The following is a 23,486-nucleotide window of genomic DNA, read 5'->3' as shown; positions in this document are numbered from 1 at the left end:
TTACAGCCTATAATTCATGAAGATTGGCTCAAAACAAACTGTCCCTGCCAACAGAAAATCTGACAATTATTCTGTTGTCTAATTTGGCTCAGCTTAAGTTGACCTTGTTTATTCATCTCAGTCTTTTAATTCTTGTTAACTTGGCATAAGAAGAGAACATATGGCATATGTCTAGGAAGTCCATTTCTGCATCTTAAACTGAAATAAATGTAGAATATACTGAGCATTTCCAATGTGCGGCTATTAAGGTAACTTAATGTATATTACACAGGACTGATTAAGTTCAAATTATCCCCAAGATAGTTTTTGGTTTTATAGGCCGCAAACATAAAACAAGTACAGACACCTTTTTCTAAGCCCCAGCATATGACTAAAACTGGCCAATTTTAAACATTTTTCCAAAGAAGACCGTCAGTCTTAAGCTCTTTTAAAACATAAAGATTTAAGGGTATTGGCATTTTGACAACCAAAAGATATTTACAGGTTTTCACTGAATCTCTAGCTATGTTTAAGAAAGCTCATCAAGATAATGTGAGGAAGATATATAATGACAGCTGGAGAACAAAAAAAGAATATTTCCATTTTCTCTCCAGCCTAATCTGGTCTCCAATGAATTTTCTTATTTTCATTTTCTGACCCACTAAAGCTTATTGTGAAAGAGAAGTTTCATTTTGTTGTGGCTTTAATGTGTCTCAAGAAAAGCTAAGAGGGAATGAGGTGCTTTACAGATTCATGGCTCTATTATAGAATCGTAGTTCTCCAGTACTAGAACTAGAAAAGCAAATACCTTGAAAATCCAAAGCTCCAAAATTTATGTATTTTAAGGGTGTTTTGGTTTGGAATGTAGTCTTTTTATTAACTAAGCGAAATGAAAAACATAAAAGTATAATTTCATGTACAAAGCCTTATCAGTATTATATATTTTGAAACCCTTAACCTTTATTAGTGGACTTCACTGTACTTCCTACATAGTATGTTTCTTCCACAAAGCTCAGAGCATTCCAACTTCATAACTCTGCATTCAAAATATAACATATCAGCTATGGGGGGGCCCTTATTACCTAGTATTCATTATCTGAAACCCTATAGTTATATGAGTTTATATAGAGCAACAACAGTCTTCATAATGTGAAATATTTAAGAATGAGCTAACTACTTATAACCTCAGTCCCCACTCAAATATCCCTCCACATTTAATTCCACCTATTAAGTGCTAGGTTGTCAGTGCTTTCACAGACTGTCAGCTATGCAAACACCTAACATAGTAATAAAAGACATTAATAAACAACTAAAAATCTTGCACAAAAGAATATTTCATGAGCTCAATGAAAGGGATGTTGGAGAAATGTTCAGATCTCATGCAAAAACCACTGATAAATGAGGAAATGGCACTTAGATTAAGTGAAAAAGAAATTCCATAAGGATAATGAAATTAAAAGAATTCCAAAAGAAAAATGAGTTTATTATCAAAGTATTAACAGAAGCCACAGAAAGATGAAGTCCTTAAGTATTTCTTGAAAAAGTGGCCCTCTTTATGATGATGTGTGTTGTGAAAGTCAAATGTGAAGTTAAAGATGCCATATAACGCTTCTAGACAATCTAGTCAGAAAAGCTAGGACCACTCCCCACCCACCTAATTGATTTACTCTTTGTTCCTCCTAAGAATTTGTGCAGAGTTGAAATTATAACCTACCTTTTATTAATATAAGCTTTTCTATATGTTTTTACCTTTTATCTTTTAGTTAACTGTATTGTTTTTAGTTAATTATATTGTATTAATTGTATTGTTACTATTATGGTGATTTTAACATTTTTTATTTAAAGATTTATTTATTTACTTGAGAGAGAGACAAAGCTTGGCAGGGAGGGGTAGAGGGAGAGGGAGGGGGGAAGCAGACTCCTGGCGGAGTGCAGAGCCCCTCTTGGGGCTTGATCTCACAGCCCTGAGATCACGACTTGAGCCAAAACCAACAGTCCCATGCTTAACCAACTGTGCCACCCAGCTGCCCCTATGGTGATTTTCAATTCCAGTTTAAAGGGACTCACTTTGGGGCGCCTCAGTGGCTCAGTCAGTTAAGCATCTGGTTCTTAGTTTTGGCTCAGGTCATGGTCTTGGGATCCTGGGATGGACCCCATATTGGGCTCCCCGCTCAGTGGGGAATCTGCTGGTTTCCCTCTCCCTCTGCCCCTCCCTCGACTGACTTGCTCTAAGAAAGGAAGGAAGGAAGGAAGGAAGGAAGGAAGGAAGGAAGGAAGGAAGGAAGGAAGGACTCATTTTAAGGAGCCTTTATTTATACATTTATTGTTTCCTGAAAGTAGTTATCCTTGGATATGGACCTCAAGCAGCTATATTAAAATATTTAAATGTATGGTTTCAAAATAGTGAAATGTATGCCATTGAGGACAAAGCAGAAATATCTATGTGCCTTTACTGTTCTTCACTATTTCTTTGGGTCTATTTTTTTATCTCTCTGCCATATTTGTTGAATCTAGGTTCACATACCTTTCCTCTGACAACAAAGAGAAATGAAAAAAGTTGGGAAACTGAAGCTTTCAAGGAGAGAATTACAAAAGCAGAAAATAACCTAAGATGATGCCATTTATATATACAGAAAAAAATTGTAACAAAAGATGCTTTGGTTTTGCTATTTCATGTACAACTGAAAACAGGTGGACAGAGGTCCTGAACCGCATTCTGAAGATATGGCAGATCTCCAGGAAAATCCTCTAAATGGGGCCTGAAACACCCTGACACCACCATGTAATACCTTTTCCTTATAGACCAAGCTATTTGTCTCTTACCTATAATTCTAGATACACCAAGCTTTGCACATCCCTTCCCAGAGACAAACTGCATGTCTGGAATAAGGGAGAAGAATATATATCATCTGTAAATCCCCTATAATTAGAAATTATAATTATTTTGCTTTTCTTATATATGTTCCTATAAACAAATCTAGGGAAATTGTTGCTTTGTGTTCCAAATCACAAAAAATAACAAAGGATACTGTGTGTTCTTTATTACATCACAACATGAAGTATACAATGTCTTTTAGTGATGCTAAAATTAATAACTGGAATTCTCCATTATAGATGGTCCCTGACTTAGGATGGTTCAACTTGGGATTTTTTTGACTTTATCATGGTGCAAAAGTGATACACATTCAGTAGAAACCATACTTCAAATTTTGAGTTTTGATCTTTTCCTGGGCTAGCAATATGTGGTACAGTACTCCCTTGTGATGCTGGGCAGTGGCAGCCAACCACAGCGCCCAATCTGCCACATGATTAGGAGGGTAATCAACCAACACATTTACCACCATTCCATACCCATACAACCATTCTGTTTTTCACTTTCAGTACAGTATTCAATAAATTACATGAGATATTCAATACTTTATTAGAAAATAGGCTTTGTGTTAGATCACTTGACCCAACTATAGGCTAATATAAGTGTTCAGAACATATTTAAGGTAGGTTAGGCTAAGCTATGATGTTTGGTAGATTAGGGTATGAAATGCATCATCCACTTTCAGTATTTGAAACTTACAATGGGTTTATCAGGATGTAACCCCATCAAAAGTCAAGGAAGATCTATAGAAAGTTCCCCATCAACCATTAATTCCCTGTTGAGAGAATTTTCAAGGCTGGTCTCCATTTGTTTTTTTTTTTTTAAAGATTTATTTATTTTATTATTTTTTTAAATTTTATTATGTTATGTTAGTCACCATACAATAATACATCATTAGTTTTTGATGTGGTGATCCACGATCCATTGTTTTCGTATAACACCCAGTGCTCCATGCGGTACGTGCCCTCCTTTAATACCCATCACCGGGCTAACCAATCCCCCCACCTCCCCTCTAAAACCCTGTTTGTTTCTCAGAGTCCATAGTCTCTCATGGTTCATCTCTCCCTCCGATTTCCCTCCCTTCATTTTTCCCTTCCTTCTCCTAGTGTCCTCCATGCTATTCCTTATGTTCCACAAATAAGTGAAACCATATGATAATTGACTTTCTCTGCTTGACTTACTTCACTTAGCATAATCTCCTCCAGTTCAACATAGTACTAGAAGTCCTAGCAACAGCAATCAGACAACAAAAAGAAATAAAAGGTATTCAAATTGGCAAAGAAGAAGTCAAACTCTCTCTTTTCGCAAACGACATGATACTTTATGTGGAAAACCCAAAAGACTCCACTCCCAAAATTACTAGAACTCATACAGCAATTCAGTAATGTGGCAGGACACAAAACCAATGCACAGAAATCAGTTGCTTTCTTATACACTAACAATGCAACTGTAGAAAGAGAAATTAGAGAAACGATTCTATTTATTTATTTTTGAGAGAGAGCATGTACATGCACACACTAATGGGGAGGGGCAGAGGGAGAGGGAAAGGAAGAGAAACAGACTCCCCGCTGAGCACAGAGCCCAACTTGGGGCTTGACCTCATGACCTTAGATCATGACCTGAGCCAAAATCAAGAGTCAGACACTTACCTGATGCATGAGCCACCTAGGTACCCCTCCATTTGTTTTTATTTTAACGTGGTCAGTATTCTTTTTGATGGTCAGGTTTTATAAATCCAATTAAGCTTTCCAGAAAGTAATTTTGGCAGTTGAATCAAAAAGCTTTTAATATCTTGACTTAAAATTTCACTTTTGTAATATATACATAGAAATGTCCATCACATTGTTATCATAACAGTGAATAATCTTAAATGTGTATTTGGGAAATTGAGTAAATTATAGTATATCCAAATATTAGATTACTATGTAAGCCATTAAAAATCATGATTATCAGATTCTAGTTCCAGATGGAATGAGCACACTATTTATTCCTTTCTCTCCTATTGAATGCAGCTAAAATCCTACAAAGAATGTACAGAGTAGGTATTTGAAGACTCTAGAAAGTAAAGAGTGGCAGACAGAGTGAGGAAGAAGACCAGAATCTGAAGTACCTCACTCTATGGTGAATTTACCAATACTTTTTTTCCTTCATTTTGCCACCACTTGGGCCTGGAGGCAGTTATAGTCAAGGAGGTATGTGGCAGCATGGGGTGACTAAAGCCACTGCTTCCTGGAGTAGAAGGTACCAAAGGAGATTATAGACAGGAAGGACCTCAAGAAAGTGACCCCATTAAATTATTTATAAACTCCAGGTTCACACCCCAAGCCCATGCATGTGTGGATCTAATCTTAACCAGCAATATAAAAGACTTTGAGAGCTAAAGTAACAGATAAAACATCACCCAAGTCACAGATTGACAAATGGATAGTGCACATATGGACAGATCTAAATAGTATTGCAAAGATTTTGAAAACTTAACTGATATTGGAACCACAGCTCACAGAGATGCCCTGAAATTTGAAACCTAAACCTAACAAGATCAGTTGCCTGCTACGACAAAAATATCAACATTTATCATGGGATTTTAACAAAGAAGTCATACAATATTCAAAATGTCCAGGATCCAAAATTACTTGACATATAAAGAACCAGGAGGGGCGCCTGGGTGGCTCAGTTGGTTAAGCGACTGCCTTCGGCTCAGGTCATGATCCTGGAGTCCCGGGATCGAGTCCCGCATCGGGCTCCCTGCTCGGCAGGGAGCCTGCTTCTCCCTCTGACCCTCCCCCCTCTCATGTGCTCTCTGTCTCAAATAAATAAACAAAATCTTTAAAAAAAAAAGAAAAGAACCAGGAAAAACTCCACTCACCTGGAAACAAACAAACAAACAAACAAAAAAACAGTTAAACGACAACACTGAGATGACAGATGTTGGAATTATCTGACAAAACTTTAAGCAGCTTTACAAAATTCTCCAACAAACATAAAAACCGTTTAAACAAATGAAAAATAAAGTCTCAAAAACAAATAGAAAGCAGAAAAAAACAAATAATGAACTCAATAATAAATGCCAAATTTTTTTAAAGCTCACTGATGGCTTCAATAATAGAATTGAGATGAAAAAGGAAAGAGTCAGTGAACTGGAAGACAAATCAGTAGAAAATATCCAATGAACAAGAGAAAAAATATGTATTGAAAAAAATTAGGAGAGAGCCTCAGGGACCTCTGAGACAATGCCAAAATCTATTATTCATAACATCAGTGTCCTAGAAAGAAAATAAAAAGAGTGCCATGCTGAAAAAAAATAGAGAAAGAAATAATGGCTGAAAACTTCTCAAATATAGGTGAAGAAAAATTGAGAGAACATGTTTCCAACAGACCAGCTCTAAAAGAATTACTAAAGGAAGTTACTCAGACAGAGGGAAATTATACCAGAGGAAAAAAACAGAACATCAGGAATGAAGAAAAAGAAAGAGAAATGGTAGATACCTGGATAAATATAACTGTTCTCTTCTTGAGTTCATTAAAGTGTTTGAAGGTTGAATGCAAAGATATATAACACTGGTGAGATTATTTCAATAATATAGCATTCTACAGTAATATACAAGAAAACTACAAAAGTGCAGAAGGTAAACAGTAAAGGAACATACATGTAGAACGGATTCTATGTTCCATTTGAAGTGGTAAAATAATAATTTTAAGTAGACTGAGAAAAGTTAAGCATGCATATTGTATCCCTAGAACAGCCATTTAAAAGACTACACAAAGATAAATAATAAAAAACACAATAAATTAAAATAGAATAATGGGGCGCCTGGGTGGCTCAGTCGTTAAGTGTCTGCCTTCGGCGCAGGTCATGATCCCAGGGTCCTGGGATCGAGCCCCACATCGGGCTCCCTGCTCTGCAGGAAGCCTGCTTCTCCCTCTCTCACTCCCCCTGCTTGTGTTCCCTCTCTCACTGTGTCTCTCTGTCAAATAAATAAAATCTTAAAAAAAAAAAAAAATTAAAATAGAATACTAAAAAAAGTTAAAATATCCCAAAAGAAAAGAGAAAACAAAAGAAAAAGAAAAACTGTGGGAGAAGAAATGACAAAAATAGATTTAAATCCAAACATTAAATATAATCTTAACACACAGATTAATCAAAATACCTTGTAAGAATACATTTTTAAAAATCACAGTAAAGAGGGCACGTACTGAATGGAGCACTGGGTGTTATACGCAAACAATGAATCATGGAACACTACATCAAAAACTAATGATGTAATGTATGGTGATTAACATAACATAATAAAAAAATAAATTAAAAAAATCACAATCCAATGAAAATGGTATGGTTTTGGCAAAAAAAGACACACAGAATGGAAAGGAATAGAAAGCCCAGAAATAAACTCATACACATGGGTCAATTAATTCATAACAAAGGAGCCATGCATATAATGGGGAAAGGACGGTCTCTTCAATAAATGATGCTGGAAAAGCTAGAAAATCACATACAAAAGAATGAAACCAGTCCACTATCTTACACCACTTCCAAAAATTAACTCAAAATGGATTAAAGACTTAACTGTAAGACCTCAAGCCATAAACAGCTAGAAGAAAACATAGGCAGTAAGCTCCCTGACACTGGTCTTGGCAATGATTTTTTTTGGATCTGACACCAAATACAAAGGCAACAAAACAAAACTAAACAAGTGGGACTACAGCAAACTAAAAAACTTCTTCAAAGCAAAAGGAAACCATCAACAAAATATAAAGGCAACCTACTGAATGGGAGAAAATACTTGTAAATCCATATATCTGATAAGGGGTTAATACCCAAAATATATAAAGAATTCATACAACTGAAAAGCAAAAAACCAAAAAATACGAAAAATAGGCACAGAGTCTAGACATTTTTCCAATGACATACAGGTGGCCAACAGGTACATGAAAAGACGCTCAACATCATTTGCCATCAGGGAAATGCAAATCAAAGGCACAATGAGATGTCACCTTATGCCTGTCAGAATGGCTAAAATTTTTTTAAAAATCTAAAAAAATTTTTAAAAAAAAGAAATAACAAGGGTTTGTGAAAATGTGGAGAAAAGGGAACCCTTGTGCACTGCTGGTGGGAATGTAAACTGGTGCAGCCACTATGGAAAAGAATATGGAGGTTCCTTGAAAAATTAAAAAGAGAACTACTATATAACCTAGCAATTTCATTTCTGGGGGTATTTATTCAGAGAAAATGAAAGCACTAACTTGCGGGCCTTGTAAAATGAGTTCAGAAGGGTTCATTCCTCTTCAGTTTTCTGGAATAATTTGAGGATAGGTACTAACTCTTCTTTAAATGTTTTGTAGAGGAGGGAGCTAAGATGGTGTTGTAGCAAGAGGACCCTAGGCTTATCTTGTCCCTTGAACACAACTAGATAACTAACAAATCATTCTGAATGCCCAAGAAATCAACCTGAGTACTGATAGAACAAACTGCACAACTAGGAGAAAAGAGACCACATTGAGAAAGGTAGGAGGTACAGAGACGTGGTTTGGGGAAGAAATGGATCACAGCTGCTGCAGAGAGGAGGGAGACCAAGTTGCAGAGAAGGAGGGGGTGGAACACATGGGAATGCACAAGGAGAACACCTCCCCAAAGCCATTGGCTGGGAAGACGAGAGGGGCTGAATTTGCTGAGGTTTTTCTTTTTTTTTTTAATTATGTTATGTTAATCACCATACATTACATCATTAGTTTTTGATGAAGTGTTCCATGATTCATTGTTTGCATATAACACCCAGTGCTCCATGCAGAACGTGCCCTCTTTAATACCCATCACCAGGCCAACCCATCCTCCCACCCCCCTCCCCTCTAGAACCCTCAATTTGTTTTTCAGAGTCCATCATCTCTCACGGTTCATCTCCCCCTCCAATCCCCCCCTTCATTCTTCCCCTCCTGCTATCTTCTTCTTTTTTTTTTTTTTTTTAACATATAATGTATTATCTGTTTCAGAGGTACAGATCTGTACCTCCGGAGTTTTTTTTTCAACCAGTGGGGGTCAAAGATTGGAGATTTAAAAGTTGGTAGGCCTGGCTGGGATAGAGCCCTGAGGGCACTGCCCTACTCCTGCAGAGAAGGCAAGCAAGCAGCACTGGGGGCAGACAGGGTGATGTGAGGAATGCTTACACCCCACAGAGGAGAGATCATTTGTTCTTCTTGGAGTGCATCTGTGAAAGGTGGCATTTGCAGAGATGCCTCTCTGGGGACAAAAGAGCTGGTGGGCACCCTTTTCCGTCCCCACCCCTTGGCATAGCCACAGAACCACTTGCCGAAGGTGGCTCACCACGAACTGGCTGCCTAGCCTGCTTGCTCTAAGTCCCATGCCCCATGCTCTGGCACAACTGCCCTTCTCGGTCAAACCTGGAGACTCTCCCCCAGAAGACCAGCACAAGCCCCCACCACACCATATCCCTAAAGTTTAGAGTTTTAAAAGTCATCAGGCGTGGCTGGGATACAGCCCAAAGTGTACTGTGCTGCTCCTGGCAGGCAAGCAACCTGGACACAGACAATGTGAAAACAGTGATCTGAAAAATACCTGTGACGCACAGGGGGAAGATTGTTTGCCCTTCTGGGAGTGCTTCCCTGAGAGCAGCAAGTATGCAGAACTCTCTCCAGGGACAAAGGAGCTGGCTGGCTCCACTGCCCTCCCCCCACCCCTCAGCATAAACCAGCTTCAGTAAATAGCACAGTGCCGACACTGGCTACCTAACCTCTTAGACCAAATCCTGCCGCCCTGCACTCTGCTGGTATTGCCCCACTCGGGGATATATGGCTTAGTCCCCGTGCAGTGGGCCCCTTTCCCAAAAGACCAGCAGAAACCCCTGCACACACCAAGTCTCCCGACCAGAGTTCTCCAAGGCTTCAGTTCTAGTGGAAGTAGCATCAGGTCTCATTTAATAAGCAGACCAGAGCAAACCTGTTAAAACTTGCCACACTCTGGCTAAGGTCCAAATGCTGCCCACTGCAGGCAAGGAGAGCCTCTGCAGAACACTGGCCTGAAGGATAGAGCAGCCAAAACACGGCAGCAGAGAACACACAGCACACACCAGAGACACTTCCTGAAGCACCAGGCCCTGGACACTGTATGACCTATTCTTCATAAAGCCATTACTCTGAGGAACAGAAAACATAACAGGCTTTTCTAACACAAAGAAAACAGAGACTTAGACAAACTGCCAAGATGGAGGAATTCATCCCAAATGAAACAAGAAAAGGTCACGGCCAGAAATCTAATTGAAAGAGACATAAGTAATATGCCTGATGAAGAATTTAAAGCAACAATTATAAGGATACTCACTGAACTGGAGAAAAATATGAAAGATGTCAAAGATGCCCTTACCACAGAGATAAAAGAATTTTAAGAAATAAAAAATGAAAAATGCAGTAACTGAAATTCAAAACAGACTGGATGTAATGAACACTAGGATGGAAGAAGCAGAGAAACAAGTAAGTGATATAGAAGATAGAATAATGGAAAATGAGGAAGTAGAGCAAAGCAGAGAAAGAAGAATTATGGATCATGAGAATAGACTTAGGGAATTCAATGACTCTATCAAACATAATAGCAATGGTATTAAGAGTCCCAAAACAAGAAGAGAGAGAAAAGGGGGCAGAAAATTTATTTGAGGAAAAAATAGCTGAACACTTCCCTAATCTGGGGTAGCAAACAGATGTCCAAGTCCAGGAAGCACAGAGAACTCCCATCAAAATCAACAGAAGCTAGGCCGACACCAAGACATATTATAGTTAAATTTGCAAAATATAGTGATAAAGAAAAATTCCTAAGAGCAGCAGGACAAAAGAAATCCCTAACTTACACGGGAAGACCCATAGGGCTGACTACAGATCTTTCCACAGAATCTTGGCAAGTCAGAAGAGAGTGGCAAGATATATTCAATGTGCTGAATGGGAAAAATATGCAGCCAAGAATACTTTACCCAGCAAGGCTCTCATTCAGAATACAAGGAGAGATAAAGGGTTTCCCAGACACACAAAAACTAAAGGAATTCATGACCACTAAACCAGCCCTGCAAGAAATATTAAAGGGGACTCTGACTGGAAAGAAAGACCAAAAGTACAGACTAGAAAGGAACAGAGAACATCTCCAGAAACACCAACAAATCAACTAATAAAATGGCACTAAACAGATATATATCAATAAGGACTCTGAATGTAAATGGACTAAATGCTCCAACCAAAGGACACAGAGTATCAGAATGGATTAAAAAAAAAAAAAAAAAGACCCAATGGTTAGAGTCATTTTATTCATAATTGCCAAAACCTGGGAAAACAAATATCCTTCAAAAGGTGAATAAACAAACTGATACACCTATACAGTGAAATACTCCTCAGCAATAAAATGTGAACTACTGAATTTAACATCTTGGATGAATATCAAGAACACTAGAGTGACAGAACCCAGTCACAAGTTTTTACCTATGATTACAATTACACGACATTCTTGAAGTCAAAACTATAGTTATGGAGGAGTAATTAGTGGTTCCTAGGGATTACTAATAGGAGAGAGTGTGACTGTTAAGTATGAGGTTTTTGGTTTTTTTTTTTTGACACGCTGAGACTATTTTGCATTCTGTATACTGGTAGCAGTAACAGAAAAGTTTGTTTTGTTTTTAAGATTTATTTATTTATTTGGGGGGGGACAGAGGGAGAAAGAGAATCCTCAAGCAGACTCCCTACTGAGCACAGAGCCCAACAAAGGGCTCGATCCCAGAATCCTGAGATCATGACCTGAGCTGAAATCAAGAACAGGCTGCTTAACTGACTGAGCCACCCAGGCACCCCAGCAATAACCTATGTCTATACATCTGTTAAATTCCCAGAATCTACACTTTTTTTAAAAAAGATTTTTTTAAGTCATCTCTAAACCCAAAGTGAGGCTCATACTCACAAACCTGAAATCAAGAGTCTCATGCTCTTCCAACTGAGCTAGCCCTAGAATCTACATCTTTAAAAGTTCATTTTAACGTATAATAATTTAAATAAAACATTTAACAAAAAATGTATGAGAACTATAAAAAACATTATAAGACAATATTATCTCAGCTTTGCTTTTAAAAATGCGTAATAGAAAGTATAGGAGCTAATTATCCAGATGAGAACTCTGGATATTTGGATTATATTAATGTTTTTTTCCTGTGGTTTTCCTATAGTAACAGATTACTTTTAAAGCTAGGAAAATAAAATTTACTTAATAGGAAATTTTTACCATACATTCAAATCTTCTAAACCCCAGCAGTTTAGAGTGTCACATTTTGTTTCCATTACTTCTTTTGAAAATCATATATGTAAAACATTTTATTTGTATGTTAAATTTGAATTTATTCTTCAAAAATGTCCTATAAATTATTTAATGATGGGAAAATTGAAAACAATTTTCAATGTTTTTAACATTATGGTATCTAAATGATTGAAAGGTTCCAAAGAAATTTTTTTATTACATTTTCAAAACTTCAGAAGTTTGAAAGTATTCAATACTTTAAAGTCTGTAACATATTGGGGCGCCTGGGTGGCTCAGTCATTAAGCGTCTGCCTTCGGCTCAGGTCATGATCCCAGGATTCTGGGATCGAGTCCCGCATTGGGCTCCCTGCTCGGCGGGAAGCCTGCTTCTCCCTCTCCCACTCCCCCTGCTTATGTTCCCTCTCTCGCTGTGTCTCTCTCTGTCAAATAAATAAATAAAATCTTTAAAAAAAAAAAAAGTCTGTAACATATTAACCCTATAATTTTCTTTTTAATCCTTTTTCAATTAAAAAAACAACAGACAAGTACTTGACGGAAGAAATGAACTTGAAAAAGACACCTGTGCTGAATCTTTGACGCCTAAGACCTGTAATAAAGAAGGTAATGGTACCCAAATTACCCGAAGTATTTAAAGCATAACTGAATAACAGTGTTATAGCTGGGAAGAGCTTCCAGTAAATGAATAAAAATAAGAAATCCCTGGGCATTGCTAGTTGGTGTGTTGTAAGACAGTTCTTGGATAATATAATGTAAAATACCAAGTCAGCTGATTATAACAAAGGCTTAATTTTAATGATCATACAAATAAATTAGGGGATCTTGTTAAAATGTTGATTCTCACTGAATAGGTCTGGAGCAGAGCCCATGATTCTGAATTTCTAACAGGCTCTCAGTAATGTGTATATTGCTGGCTTGGAGATTATACTTTGAGAAGCCAGGCTTTGAAGGTCACTGAGAAAAATGGCATGATTCTTGCCTAATTTAGTAAGGAAGAAATGTACATAGTAAGTTAGACTACAAGTGGTAACCCCCAAAAAACATGAGGAGGTAAGAGAGCAATCACTTCCAGCCAAGATGTTCAGCTGAGCAGGTGGCCTTCAAAAATAAGAATTTCAACATGCAGAAGAAATCGGATGAGAAATTATAGAAAAAAGCACAAATAGCACATAGATGACTGTGTGTGGAGGAGCAAAAATAGTTAATATTTGAATGTTCTCACTATGTCCCCTTTTCACTATTCCCTAAAGGTGAATCTTAGCTTCGCCTATTTACTTTCTTACCTTTCTCTCTGAAGATGGGTCATTTCTGCTTAACTAAGTCTTTGAGACTTTGAAATGCAAAATTTGGAACAAAAGAAAAAATACAGAGAAAGACAAGAGGAGACATGTGGAAAGACATGTGGAGTTGAGACTTTATATGAAGGGTTTGGTTTTTGGTTTTTTTTTCTGCATAGCCCAGAGAAGGAAGTGCATGAGAGCAACTTCAGCATCTGAGGGAAGTGGACGGGAGAAAAAAAGAACTTTCCAGAAGTATTGCATAGTGCCAGGCATATAGCACTTACTTTACTGCTATTGTTTTATAAACTGAGGTCTATCAGGTGTGTCACAAAGCCGACACAATACATGGTCCCAACTCTGACCCAAAATACTATCACTTCAACTCTTTAGTTGTTCTCATCTATAAATTCAAAATTTCAATGGAACAATTCTTATAAAGGATGAGCAGTTGAATAACCAATTTAAAGCAATGCTTTGGGCATTAGTAGTTTAAAGTTAATGATTCCCGGTAGGGGAAAAAAATGGCATTTTCCAATTTTGTTTTCCTTTGAATTTGAAAGGAAGTGTGAAGTTAATAGTATTCAACAAGGCCAGCAGCTAATTGATGGTTACTAGCAAGATGGCAGAATAGGTCTCCAGCCCTCGTTCCCCCAAAAAACATGAATTTGGCAACCATCCACAAACAAAAGTGCCATTGTGGGAGCTTCAGAATCCAGGTAGATCGTTGCAACACGACAGTGGAGTTCAAGACAGAGGACTCTTTGAGAAGGCATACCCTGCCCCAAGGCCTGACTACAGACCCAGGAGCAACTCTATTACCCCATGTGCCTATTCTAGCCCCACACATCCATTGTCATGCTACCAGTCCTGCCTACCAGTGACACCTGCCTGTGACCCTAACAACAGGTTCACTGACTGCAGATCCAACTGCAGACCTAGAAGCAACCCCATAACTAACTCCAACTGCTCAACTGTGATCCCAGAGTCAGTCTTGTCCACCCAAGGGACCAGGGAGGAGACATGCCAATCTGTGCCCCAAGTAACAGGCCTGCCAGCTATGGACTCAGAAGTAGCTTATCCACCTGGGTAACCAACACAAGCTATGCCTGCTGATGCCTCCAGTAATAAACCAGCTAACCACTGACCTGACTGTAGACTTGAAAGCAGCCCCATGATCTGACCCTGGTTCTGCTCAACTGCACTCCTGGAGGTAGGCTTGTTTCCTGGGAACCTGCTGAGTAGGTCTTCACCTACCAAAAGCACTTTGTAAAGAATGGAACAAGTTCCTGCTCCTTTAGTTGCACAGACACCAGTGCAAGGCTATAGAGTCACAAGGAATCAGGCAAACATGACACCACCAAAGGAAACTAAAAAAGTTCAGTGACCAATGCCAAAGAAATGGAAATCCATAACTGCTTAACAGAGAATTCCTAAAAACTGTCATTAAAAAGCTCAATGAGCTAAAAGAGAACACAGATAACTAAAGAAAATCAGAAAAACAATCACATGAACAAAATGAGAAGCTCAGAAAATAAAAACAAAAAAATTAAAGAAATAAAAACTATTAAATCTGGAGATGAAGAATTTAATGATCAAACTGAAAATTTCTGTAACTTCAACGGCAGAATTAAGCAGAAGAAAGAATCAACAAACTCAAAGACAACTCATTTGAAATTATAAATTCAGACCCACAAACAAGAATGAAAAAATGAAGAAAGCCCATGGGACTTAATACAACACCAAAAAGAACCAACATATTATAGGAGTTTCAGAAGGAGGAGAGAGCGAGAAAGGGGCCAAAAACTTAAATAATGGTTGAAACATCTCAAATCTACACAGGAAAAAGAACATCCAAATCTGTGAAGCTCAAAATTTCCCAAATATGTTCAACCCAGAAGGATCATCATGTGACACATTATAACTAAACTGTCAGAAGTCAAAAATAAAGAATTTTCACAGCAGCAAGAGAAAAATGACTTGTCGCATGCAAGGGACTATACAAGGAATAGCACCTAAGACTATCAGTGGATTTCTCAGCTGAAACCTTGTAAGCTGAAGAAGGTGGGTAGATATATTCAAAGCACTGAAAGAAAAAAAAATTGCCAAACCAGAATACTTTACCTGGTAAAACTGTACTTTAAGAATAAAAGAGGAGAAGTTAAGATGGCAGAGTAGTACGAGGACCCTGTATTTGCCTTGTCCCTCCAGCATGGCTAGATAAATATCAAATCATTCTGAACACCCAGGAAATCAATCTGAGAACTGAGAGAACAAACTGCACAACTAGAGGGAGAAAAGTGGTCACATCCTGGAAACTAGGAGATGCAGAGATGTGATTTGGGGGAGAAAAGAATCACAGGTGCTATGGAGGGGAGAGAGCCCTAATCCGGGAGAGAGGGGAGAGAGAGTGACTAGAGGGTGGGGCATTACACAAGAAAAACACTTCCCCAAAACCACTGATAGGGAAAATGAGAGAGGCTGATTTTTGCAAGCTTTTAGAAACAGCAGAGCTCAGAGACTAAAGTTTTAGAAGTCTAAAACATCTCCACATAGAGCCTGGTGGGTGTAGAGGTGCTCCTGTGGAGAAGGAGGGCAGAGGCCCAGGAGCAGACAATGGACAGTGTGCTCTGAGGATCTCTGGTGGCACTGGGAGAGACAGTTCTCCTTCTCCTTCTTGGAGTGTATTTGGGAGAGATGGCACTGCCTCTCCAGGAACAAAAGAGCCTGTTGGGCAACACTGAGCATATGAGCAGAGACACCTGCAGAGGGCAGGTAACCTGGACACTGGCTTTTTGCTGCACTTTACCATAAACTTCAAGCCCCTACACATTTGTGTGACTGCTCTTCTGGGACAAACTGGCACCAGCCACAGCTTGGCCAGACCCTCCTCCAGTAGATCAGTGTGGGTCCATACAGCACTAGGTCCCTAAAATTTGGAGTTTTGAAACCCAGCCAGCGTGTCTGAGATAAAACACAGGAGCACTGAATGACTGGATGGGCAGACATCTCAGACACAGACAGGGTGAAGGCAGTGATCTGAAGGATGCCAGGGACAAATGAGGGGTAATTGTTTGCTCTTCTATGAGAGCTTCCTGAGCAGCAGTGGGTGCACACTCCACTCTCTGGGGACCAGAGAGCCCACTGATGCCATTTCCACCCCCTCTCCTCCCCCACCCTCCCCATCAGCATGGAGGAACTTCAGTGAGCAGCAAAGCGCCCCACAGTGGAGGCTTGGGCCACTTACACCAAGCCACGCCCCTCTGTGGCTCTACAGGTGCTTCTGAACTAGGGCAAGTGTGCCTGAGACTCAAAACAGTAGTGGGCCTCTCCCGCAAAAGACCAGCACAAACCCCCTGCACGCATCAAGTCTACTGACCATAGAGTGCTGAAAAGCTTCAGCTCTAGGAGAAATAGGATCTAGCCTCTTTTAACAAGCAGAACAAAACACGCCTAGTTAAAACACTAACCACTGCAGGCAAAGAGAAACTCTGCAGAGAACTGACCCGAGGGAAAAAGCAGCCAAAACACAACAGCAGAGTGCACACAGCATACATCAGAAACACTTCCTGAAGTGCCAGGCCCTGGACAGGATAGGACCTCTTCTTAATATAGTCATTACTCTCAGGAACATGAAACATAACAGTTTTTCATAACACAGAATACAGAGACCTAGACAAAATGCCAAGATGGAGGAATTCACCCCAAAAGAAAGAATAAGAAGAGGTAATGGTCAGAGATCTAATCAAAACAGATATTAGTAATATGCCTGAACCAGAATTTAAAACAACAATCAGAAGGATACTAGCTGGGGCTTCAGAAAAGCATAGAAAACACCAGAGTCCCTTAGTGCAGAGATAGAAGACCTAAAAACTAGTCAGGCCAAAATTAAAAAAAAAAAAAAAATGCTATAACCAAGATGCAAAATGAGCTGGATATAATGACCACAAGGGTAGAAGAAGTAGAGGAATGAATAAGTGATATAGAAGACAAAATTATGGAAAATAATAAAGCTGAAAAGGAGGGAAAGAAAAATATTGATTGTGAATACAGACTCAGGGAATTCAATGACTCTGTAAAGTGTAACAACATTCATATCATAGAAGTTCCAGAAGAGGAGAGGGGGGAAAATGGGCAGAAGGTTTATTTGAGCAAATTATAGCTGAAAACCTCCCTAATCTGGAGTAGAAGACAGACATCCAAATCCAGGAGGCACAGAGAACTCCCATCAAAATCAACAAAAGGAGGCCAACATCAAGACATATTGGAGTAAAATGTGCAAAATACAGAAATAAGGAAAGAATCCTGAAAGCAGCAAGGAAAAGAAAACCATAACCTACAAGGGAAGACAAATAAGGTTAGCAGATCTCTCCATAGAACCTGGCAGGCCGGAAGGGAGCAGCAGGATATATTCAATGTGCTGATGGGAAAAATATGCAGCCAAGAATACTTTACCCAGCAAGACTCTCATTCAGAACAGAAGGAGAGTTAAAGAGTTTCCCAGACACACAAACCTAAAGGAGTTCATGACCACTAAACCAGCCCTACAATAAATGTTAAAGGAGACTCTTTAACTGGAAAAAAAGACCATAAACAACAAAGCCTAGAAAGGAACAGAGAAAATCTCCAGGAACACCGACAAATCAACTAATAAAATGGCCCTAAGTACATATATATACCAATAAACATGCTGGGGAGCCTGGGTGGCTCAGTAGGTTGAGCATCTGCCTTTGGCTCAGGTCATGATCATGGGGTCCTGGGACCGAGCCCCGCGTCTGGCTCCCTCCTCAGCAGGGATCCTGCTTCTCTCTCCTGCTCCCCCTGCTTGTGCGTGCACTGTCTCTCTCTCCTCTCTCTTTCTCCCTCTCTGTCAAATAAATAAAATCTTTTAAAAAAATAAGCATTCTGAATGTAAGTGGACTAAATGCTCCAACCAAAAGACACAAGGTATCAGAATGGATTAAAAACAAAAAAACAAGACCCAATTATATGCTGCCTACAAGAGACTCATTTTAGACCTTAAGACACTTGCAGATTAAAAGTGAGATGATGGAAAAATATTTATCATGCTAATGGATGTCAGAAGAAAGCCAGCGTAGTGATATTTATATCAGACAAACTAGATTTTAAACCAAAGAATGAAACAAGAAATGAAGGGCACTATATCTTAATAAAGACAACTATCCAACAAGAAGATCTAACAATGGTAAATATTTATGCCCCCAACTTGGGAGCACCCCAATATTTAAAACAATTAATAACAAACATAAACTCATTAATAATAATACAATAATAGTAGGGGACTTGAACACCCCATTTACATCAATGGACAGATCATCTAAGCAGAAAATCAACAAGGAAACAATAGCTTTGAAAGGCACACTGGGCCAGATGAACTTAACAGATATATTCAGAACATTTCATCCTAAAGCAGCAGAATACAAATTCTTTTCAAGTGCACATGGGGCATTATCCGGAAGAGATCACATACTAGGTCCTCCAATCAGGCCTCAAAAAGTATAAAAAGATCAAGATCGTACCATGCATATTTTCCGACCACAATGCTATGAAACTAGAAAATCAACCACAAGAAAAAATTTGGAAAGACCACAAATACATGGAGGGTAAAGAACATTCTAAAAAGAATGAATGGGCTAAGCAGGAAATTAAAGAAGAAATACATAGAAGCAACTGAAAATGAAATCACAACAGTCCAAAACCTTTGGGATGCAGCACAAGTGGTCACAAAAGGGAAGCACACAGCAATACCAGCCTCCTTTAAGAAGCAAGAAAAGTCTCAAATATACAACTTAACCTTACACCTAAAGGAGCTCGTAAAGGAACAGCAAATAAAACCTAAAGCCAGCAGAAGAAGGTAAATAATAAAGATTAGAGCAGAAATAAATGATATAAAAACAACAAAAAAAGTAGAACAGATCAATGAAAGTAGGAGATGAGGGGCGCCTGGGTGGCTCAGTCAAGCATCTGCCTAGGCATCAGCTCAGGTCATGATCCTGGGGCCCTGGGATCGAGCCCTGCTTCGGGCTCCTTGCTCAGTGGGGGGCCTGCTTCTCCCTCTCCCCCTACAGCTCCCCTTGCTTGTGTTCTCTCTCTCTCTCTCAAATGAATGGATAAAATCTTTAAAAAAAAATGAAAGAAAAGAAAGTAGAAGATGGTTCTTTGCCACAATTAATAAAATTGGTAAACCCCTAACCAGACCTATCAAAAAGAAAAGAGAAAGGACCCAAATAAGTAAAATCACAAAAAAGAGCAGAGAAACAACAACCAACACCACAGAAATACAAACAATTACAAGAGAATATTATGAAAAACTATATGCCAAGGAACCGGACAACCCGGAAGAAATGGATCACTTCCTAGAATATATAAACTACCAAAACTAAAACAGGAAGAAACAGACAACCTGAAAAGACTGATAACCAGCAAAGAAATTGAATTAATAATCAAAAATTTCCCAGTAAACAAAAGTCCAAGGCCAGATGGCTTCACAGGTGAATTCCACCAAACATTTAAAGAAGAGTTAATACTATACCTATTCTTCTCAAACTATTCAAAAAAATAGAAATGGAAGGAAAACTTCCAAACTCATTCTACAAGGCCAGCATTACCTTGATTCCAAAACCAGACAAAGACTCCACTAAAAAAGAGAACTACAGGCCAATATCCCTGATGAACATGGATGCAAAAATTCTCAACAAAATACTAGAATTGAATCAAACAGTACATTAAAAGAATCATTCACCAGGATCAAGTGGGAACTTTTCTTGGGCTGCAAAGGTGGTTCAATATTTGCAAATCAATCAACGTGATACACATTAATAAAAGAATAAGAACCATATGATCATTTCAAGAAAAAGCATTTGACAAAGTACAACATTCATTCATGATAAAATCCCTCAACAAAGTAGGGATAAAGGGAATATACTTCAATATCATAGAGGCCACATATGAAACACCCACAGGTAATATTATCCTCAATGAGGAAAAACTGAGAGCTTTATCTCTAAGGTCAGGAACAAGACAAGGATGTCCACTCTCAACACTGTTATTTAACACAGTATTGGAAGTCCTAGCCTCAGCAGTCAGACAACAGAAAGAAATAAAAGGTACCCAAATCAAGGAAGAAGTCAATATTTCACTTTTTGCAGATGACATGACATTCTATATAGAAAACCCAAAAACTCCACCAAAAAATTGCTAGAAATTCAGCAAAGTCACAGGATACAAAATCAACCTACAGAAATCTGTTGCTTTTCTATACACCAATAATGAAGCAGCAGAAAGAGAAATAAAGGAATCGATCCCATTTACAATTGCACCAAAAACCAGAAGATACCTGGGAATAAACCTAACCAAGGAGTTAAAAGATCTGTACTCTGAAAACTATACAACACTAATGAAAGAAATTGAAGAGGCACAGAGAAATGGAAAAACATTCCATGCTCATGAACTGGAAGAACAAATATTGTTTAAATGTCTATACCACCCAAAGCAATCTACACATTTAATGTGATCCCTATCAAAATACTACCAGCATTTTTCACAGAATTAAAACAATCCTAAAATTTGTATAGAACCACAAAAGACCCCTAATAGCCAAAGCAACCTTGAAAAAGAAAATCAAAGCTGAAGGCATCACAATTCTAGACCTCCAGCTATATTACAAAGCTGTGGTCATTAAGACAATACAATACTGACACAAAAGCAGTCACATAGATCAATACAACAGAACAAAGAACCCATAAATGGACCCACAACTATACAGTCTAATCTTCGACAAAGCAGGAAAGACTATGCAATGGAAAAAGGTCTCTTCAACAAATGGTGTTGGGAAAACTGGACAGCAATATGCAAAAGAATGAAACTGGGCCCCTTTCTTACACCATACACAAAAACAAACTCAACATGGACAAAAGACCTAAATGTGAGACAGGAAGCCATTAAAATCCCAGAGGAGAACATAGGCAGCAACCTCTTTGACCTTGGCCATAGCAACTTCTTGTTAGACACGTCTCTGGAGGCAAGGGAAATAAAAGCAAAACTAAACAGTTGGGACTTCATCAAGATAAACAGCTTGCCTTCAAAGAAAGCAACAATCAGCAAAACTAAAAGACAACTTACAGAATGAGAGAAGATATTTGAAAATGACATATGATAAAGGGTTAGTGTCTGAAATCTATAAAGAACTTATCAAACTCAACACCCAAAAACCAAATAATCCAGTTAAGAAATGGGCAGAAGACATGAATAGACATTTTTCCAAAGAAGACATACAGATGGTTAACCGACACATCAAAAGATGCTCAACATCACTCATCATCAGAGAAATACAAATCAAAACCATGATGAGATACCACTTCACACCTGTCAGAATGGCTAAAATTAACGCAGAAAACAACAGATGTTGGTGAGGATGCAGAGAAAGGGGAACCCTCTTACATTGTTGGTGGGAATGCAAACCAGTGTAGCCACTCTGGAAAACAGTATAGAGGTTTCTCAAAAAGTAAAAAATAGAACTACCCAATGACCTCGCAATTGCACTGCTAGGTATTTACCCAAAGGATACAAAAATAAAGATTTGAAGGAGCACATCCATCCTGATGTTTACAGCAGTATTATCAACAACAGCCAAACTATGGAAAGAGCCCAAATGTCCATCAACTGATGAATGGATAAAGAAGAGGTGGTACACACACACACACACACACACACACACACAATGGAATATTACTCAGTCATCAAAAGGAAAGAAAGAAATCTTGCCATCTGCATGATGTGGGTGGAGCTAGAGTGTATTACATTAAGCAAAATAAGTCAAAGACAAATACCATATTATTTCACTCATATGTGGAATTTAAGAAATAAAACAACTGAACATAGTGGGGGGAAAAAGGAGAGGCAACCCAGAAACAGACTCTTAACAATAGAGAACAACAGAGGGTTGCTGGAGGGAAAGTGGGCAGCGGGATGAATTTAATAGGTGATGGGTATTAAGGAGGGCACTTGTGATGAGCACCGGGTGTTATGTGTAAGTGATGAATCAATAAATTCTACTCCTGAAACAAATTTTACACTATATCTCAAATGACTAGCATTTAAATGAAAACTAAATACTAAAAAGAAAAAACAACATTAAAAAAACCTTAAAAAAAATAATAATAAAAGAAAGTTTCCCCAGACAAACATAACCTGAGCAAGTATATTACACTAGTTCTGCCTTACAGTAAATACTAAAGGGAATTCATGTTGAAACAAACAAAAAAGCTAAACAGTAACATGAAAGCATATGAAAATACAACTGTTGCTGTTAAAGGAAATACTGTAATGGTGGCAAGTAAATCACTTTTAACACTAGTATACAAAATTAAGATAAATGTACTAAGAATAATTATAACCACTGAAATGAAACACAATATACAAATAAGTAAAATCTTGGGATGCCTGGGTGGCTCAGTTGGTTAAGCATCTGCCTTCGGCTCAGGTCATGATCCCAGGGTCCTGGGATCGAGTCCCGTATTGAACCCCTTCCTCGGCAGGGAGCCTGCTTCTCCTTCTGTCTGCTGCTCCCCCCGCTTGTGTGCACTCTCTCTCTCTGACAAATAAATAAATAAAATCTTTAAAAAAAAATTGTTAAAAAGAAGTAAGTAGAATCTGGAATCAACTCAAAGTTTGTGTGAGATTAGAAGGAAAGGTACACATTCTGTACATAACTGAAATTAAGTTGTTATTAGCTTAAAACAGATGGCCTTAACTACAAAATGTTTGATGTAGTACAAAAGCAAAAAGTATGACAGACACATCAAAGATAAAGAGAAAAGAATCTAAGAATACTACTACTACTACTGCTACTACAAAATCATCAAATAAAGAAAGGCAAGTGAGAAGAAACATGATCAGTACAAAACGGACAGAAAACAGTTAATAAAATGGCAATAGTAAGTCCTTTCCTATCACAGTAATTACTTTAAATGTAAATAGAATAAACTCCTCAATCAAAAGATAGAGTGGCTGAATAGATTAAAAAAAAAAAGTCTCAACTATATGCTGT

The 23,486-nt window shown here is 38.4% G+C and overlaps 1 protein-coding gene across 1 annotated transcript in view; it reads left to right on the top strand.

Moving 5' to 3' along the window:
- The window catches only part of WDPCP (WD repeat containing planar cell polarity effector), a 413,409-nt gene that overhangs the window by 332,559 nt on the left and 57,364 nt on the right, over positions 1–23,486 (top strand). The window contains exon 19 of the mRNA XM_081797281.1: positions 12,664–12,743. Within this exon, the coding sequence (XP_081653407.1) occupies positions 12,664–12,743 (80 nt within the window). The remainder of the gene's footprint in view (positions 1–12,663; positions 12,744–23,486) is intronic.

The sequence above is a fragment of the Leptonychotes weddellii genome, chromosome 10 (assembly GCF_054177405.1).
Source record: "Leptonychotes weddellii isolate Sample4059 chromosome 10, ASM5417740v2, whole genome shotgun sequence".
In the NCBI taxonomy this organism is placed as follows: domain Eukaryota; kingdom Metazoa; phylum Chordata; class Mammalia; order Carnivora; family Phocidae; genus Leptonychotes; species Leptonychotes weddellii.
The sequence above is the reverse complement of the archived record's forward strand: the minus strand, read 5'-3'. Positions and strand labels throughout refer to the sequence as shown.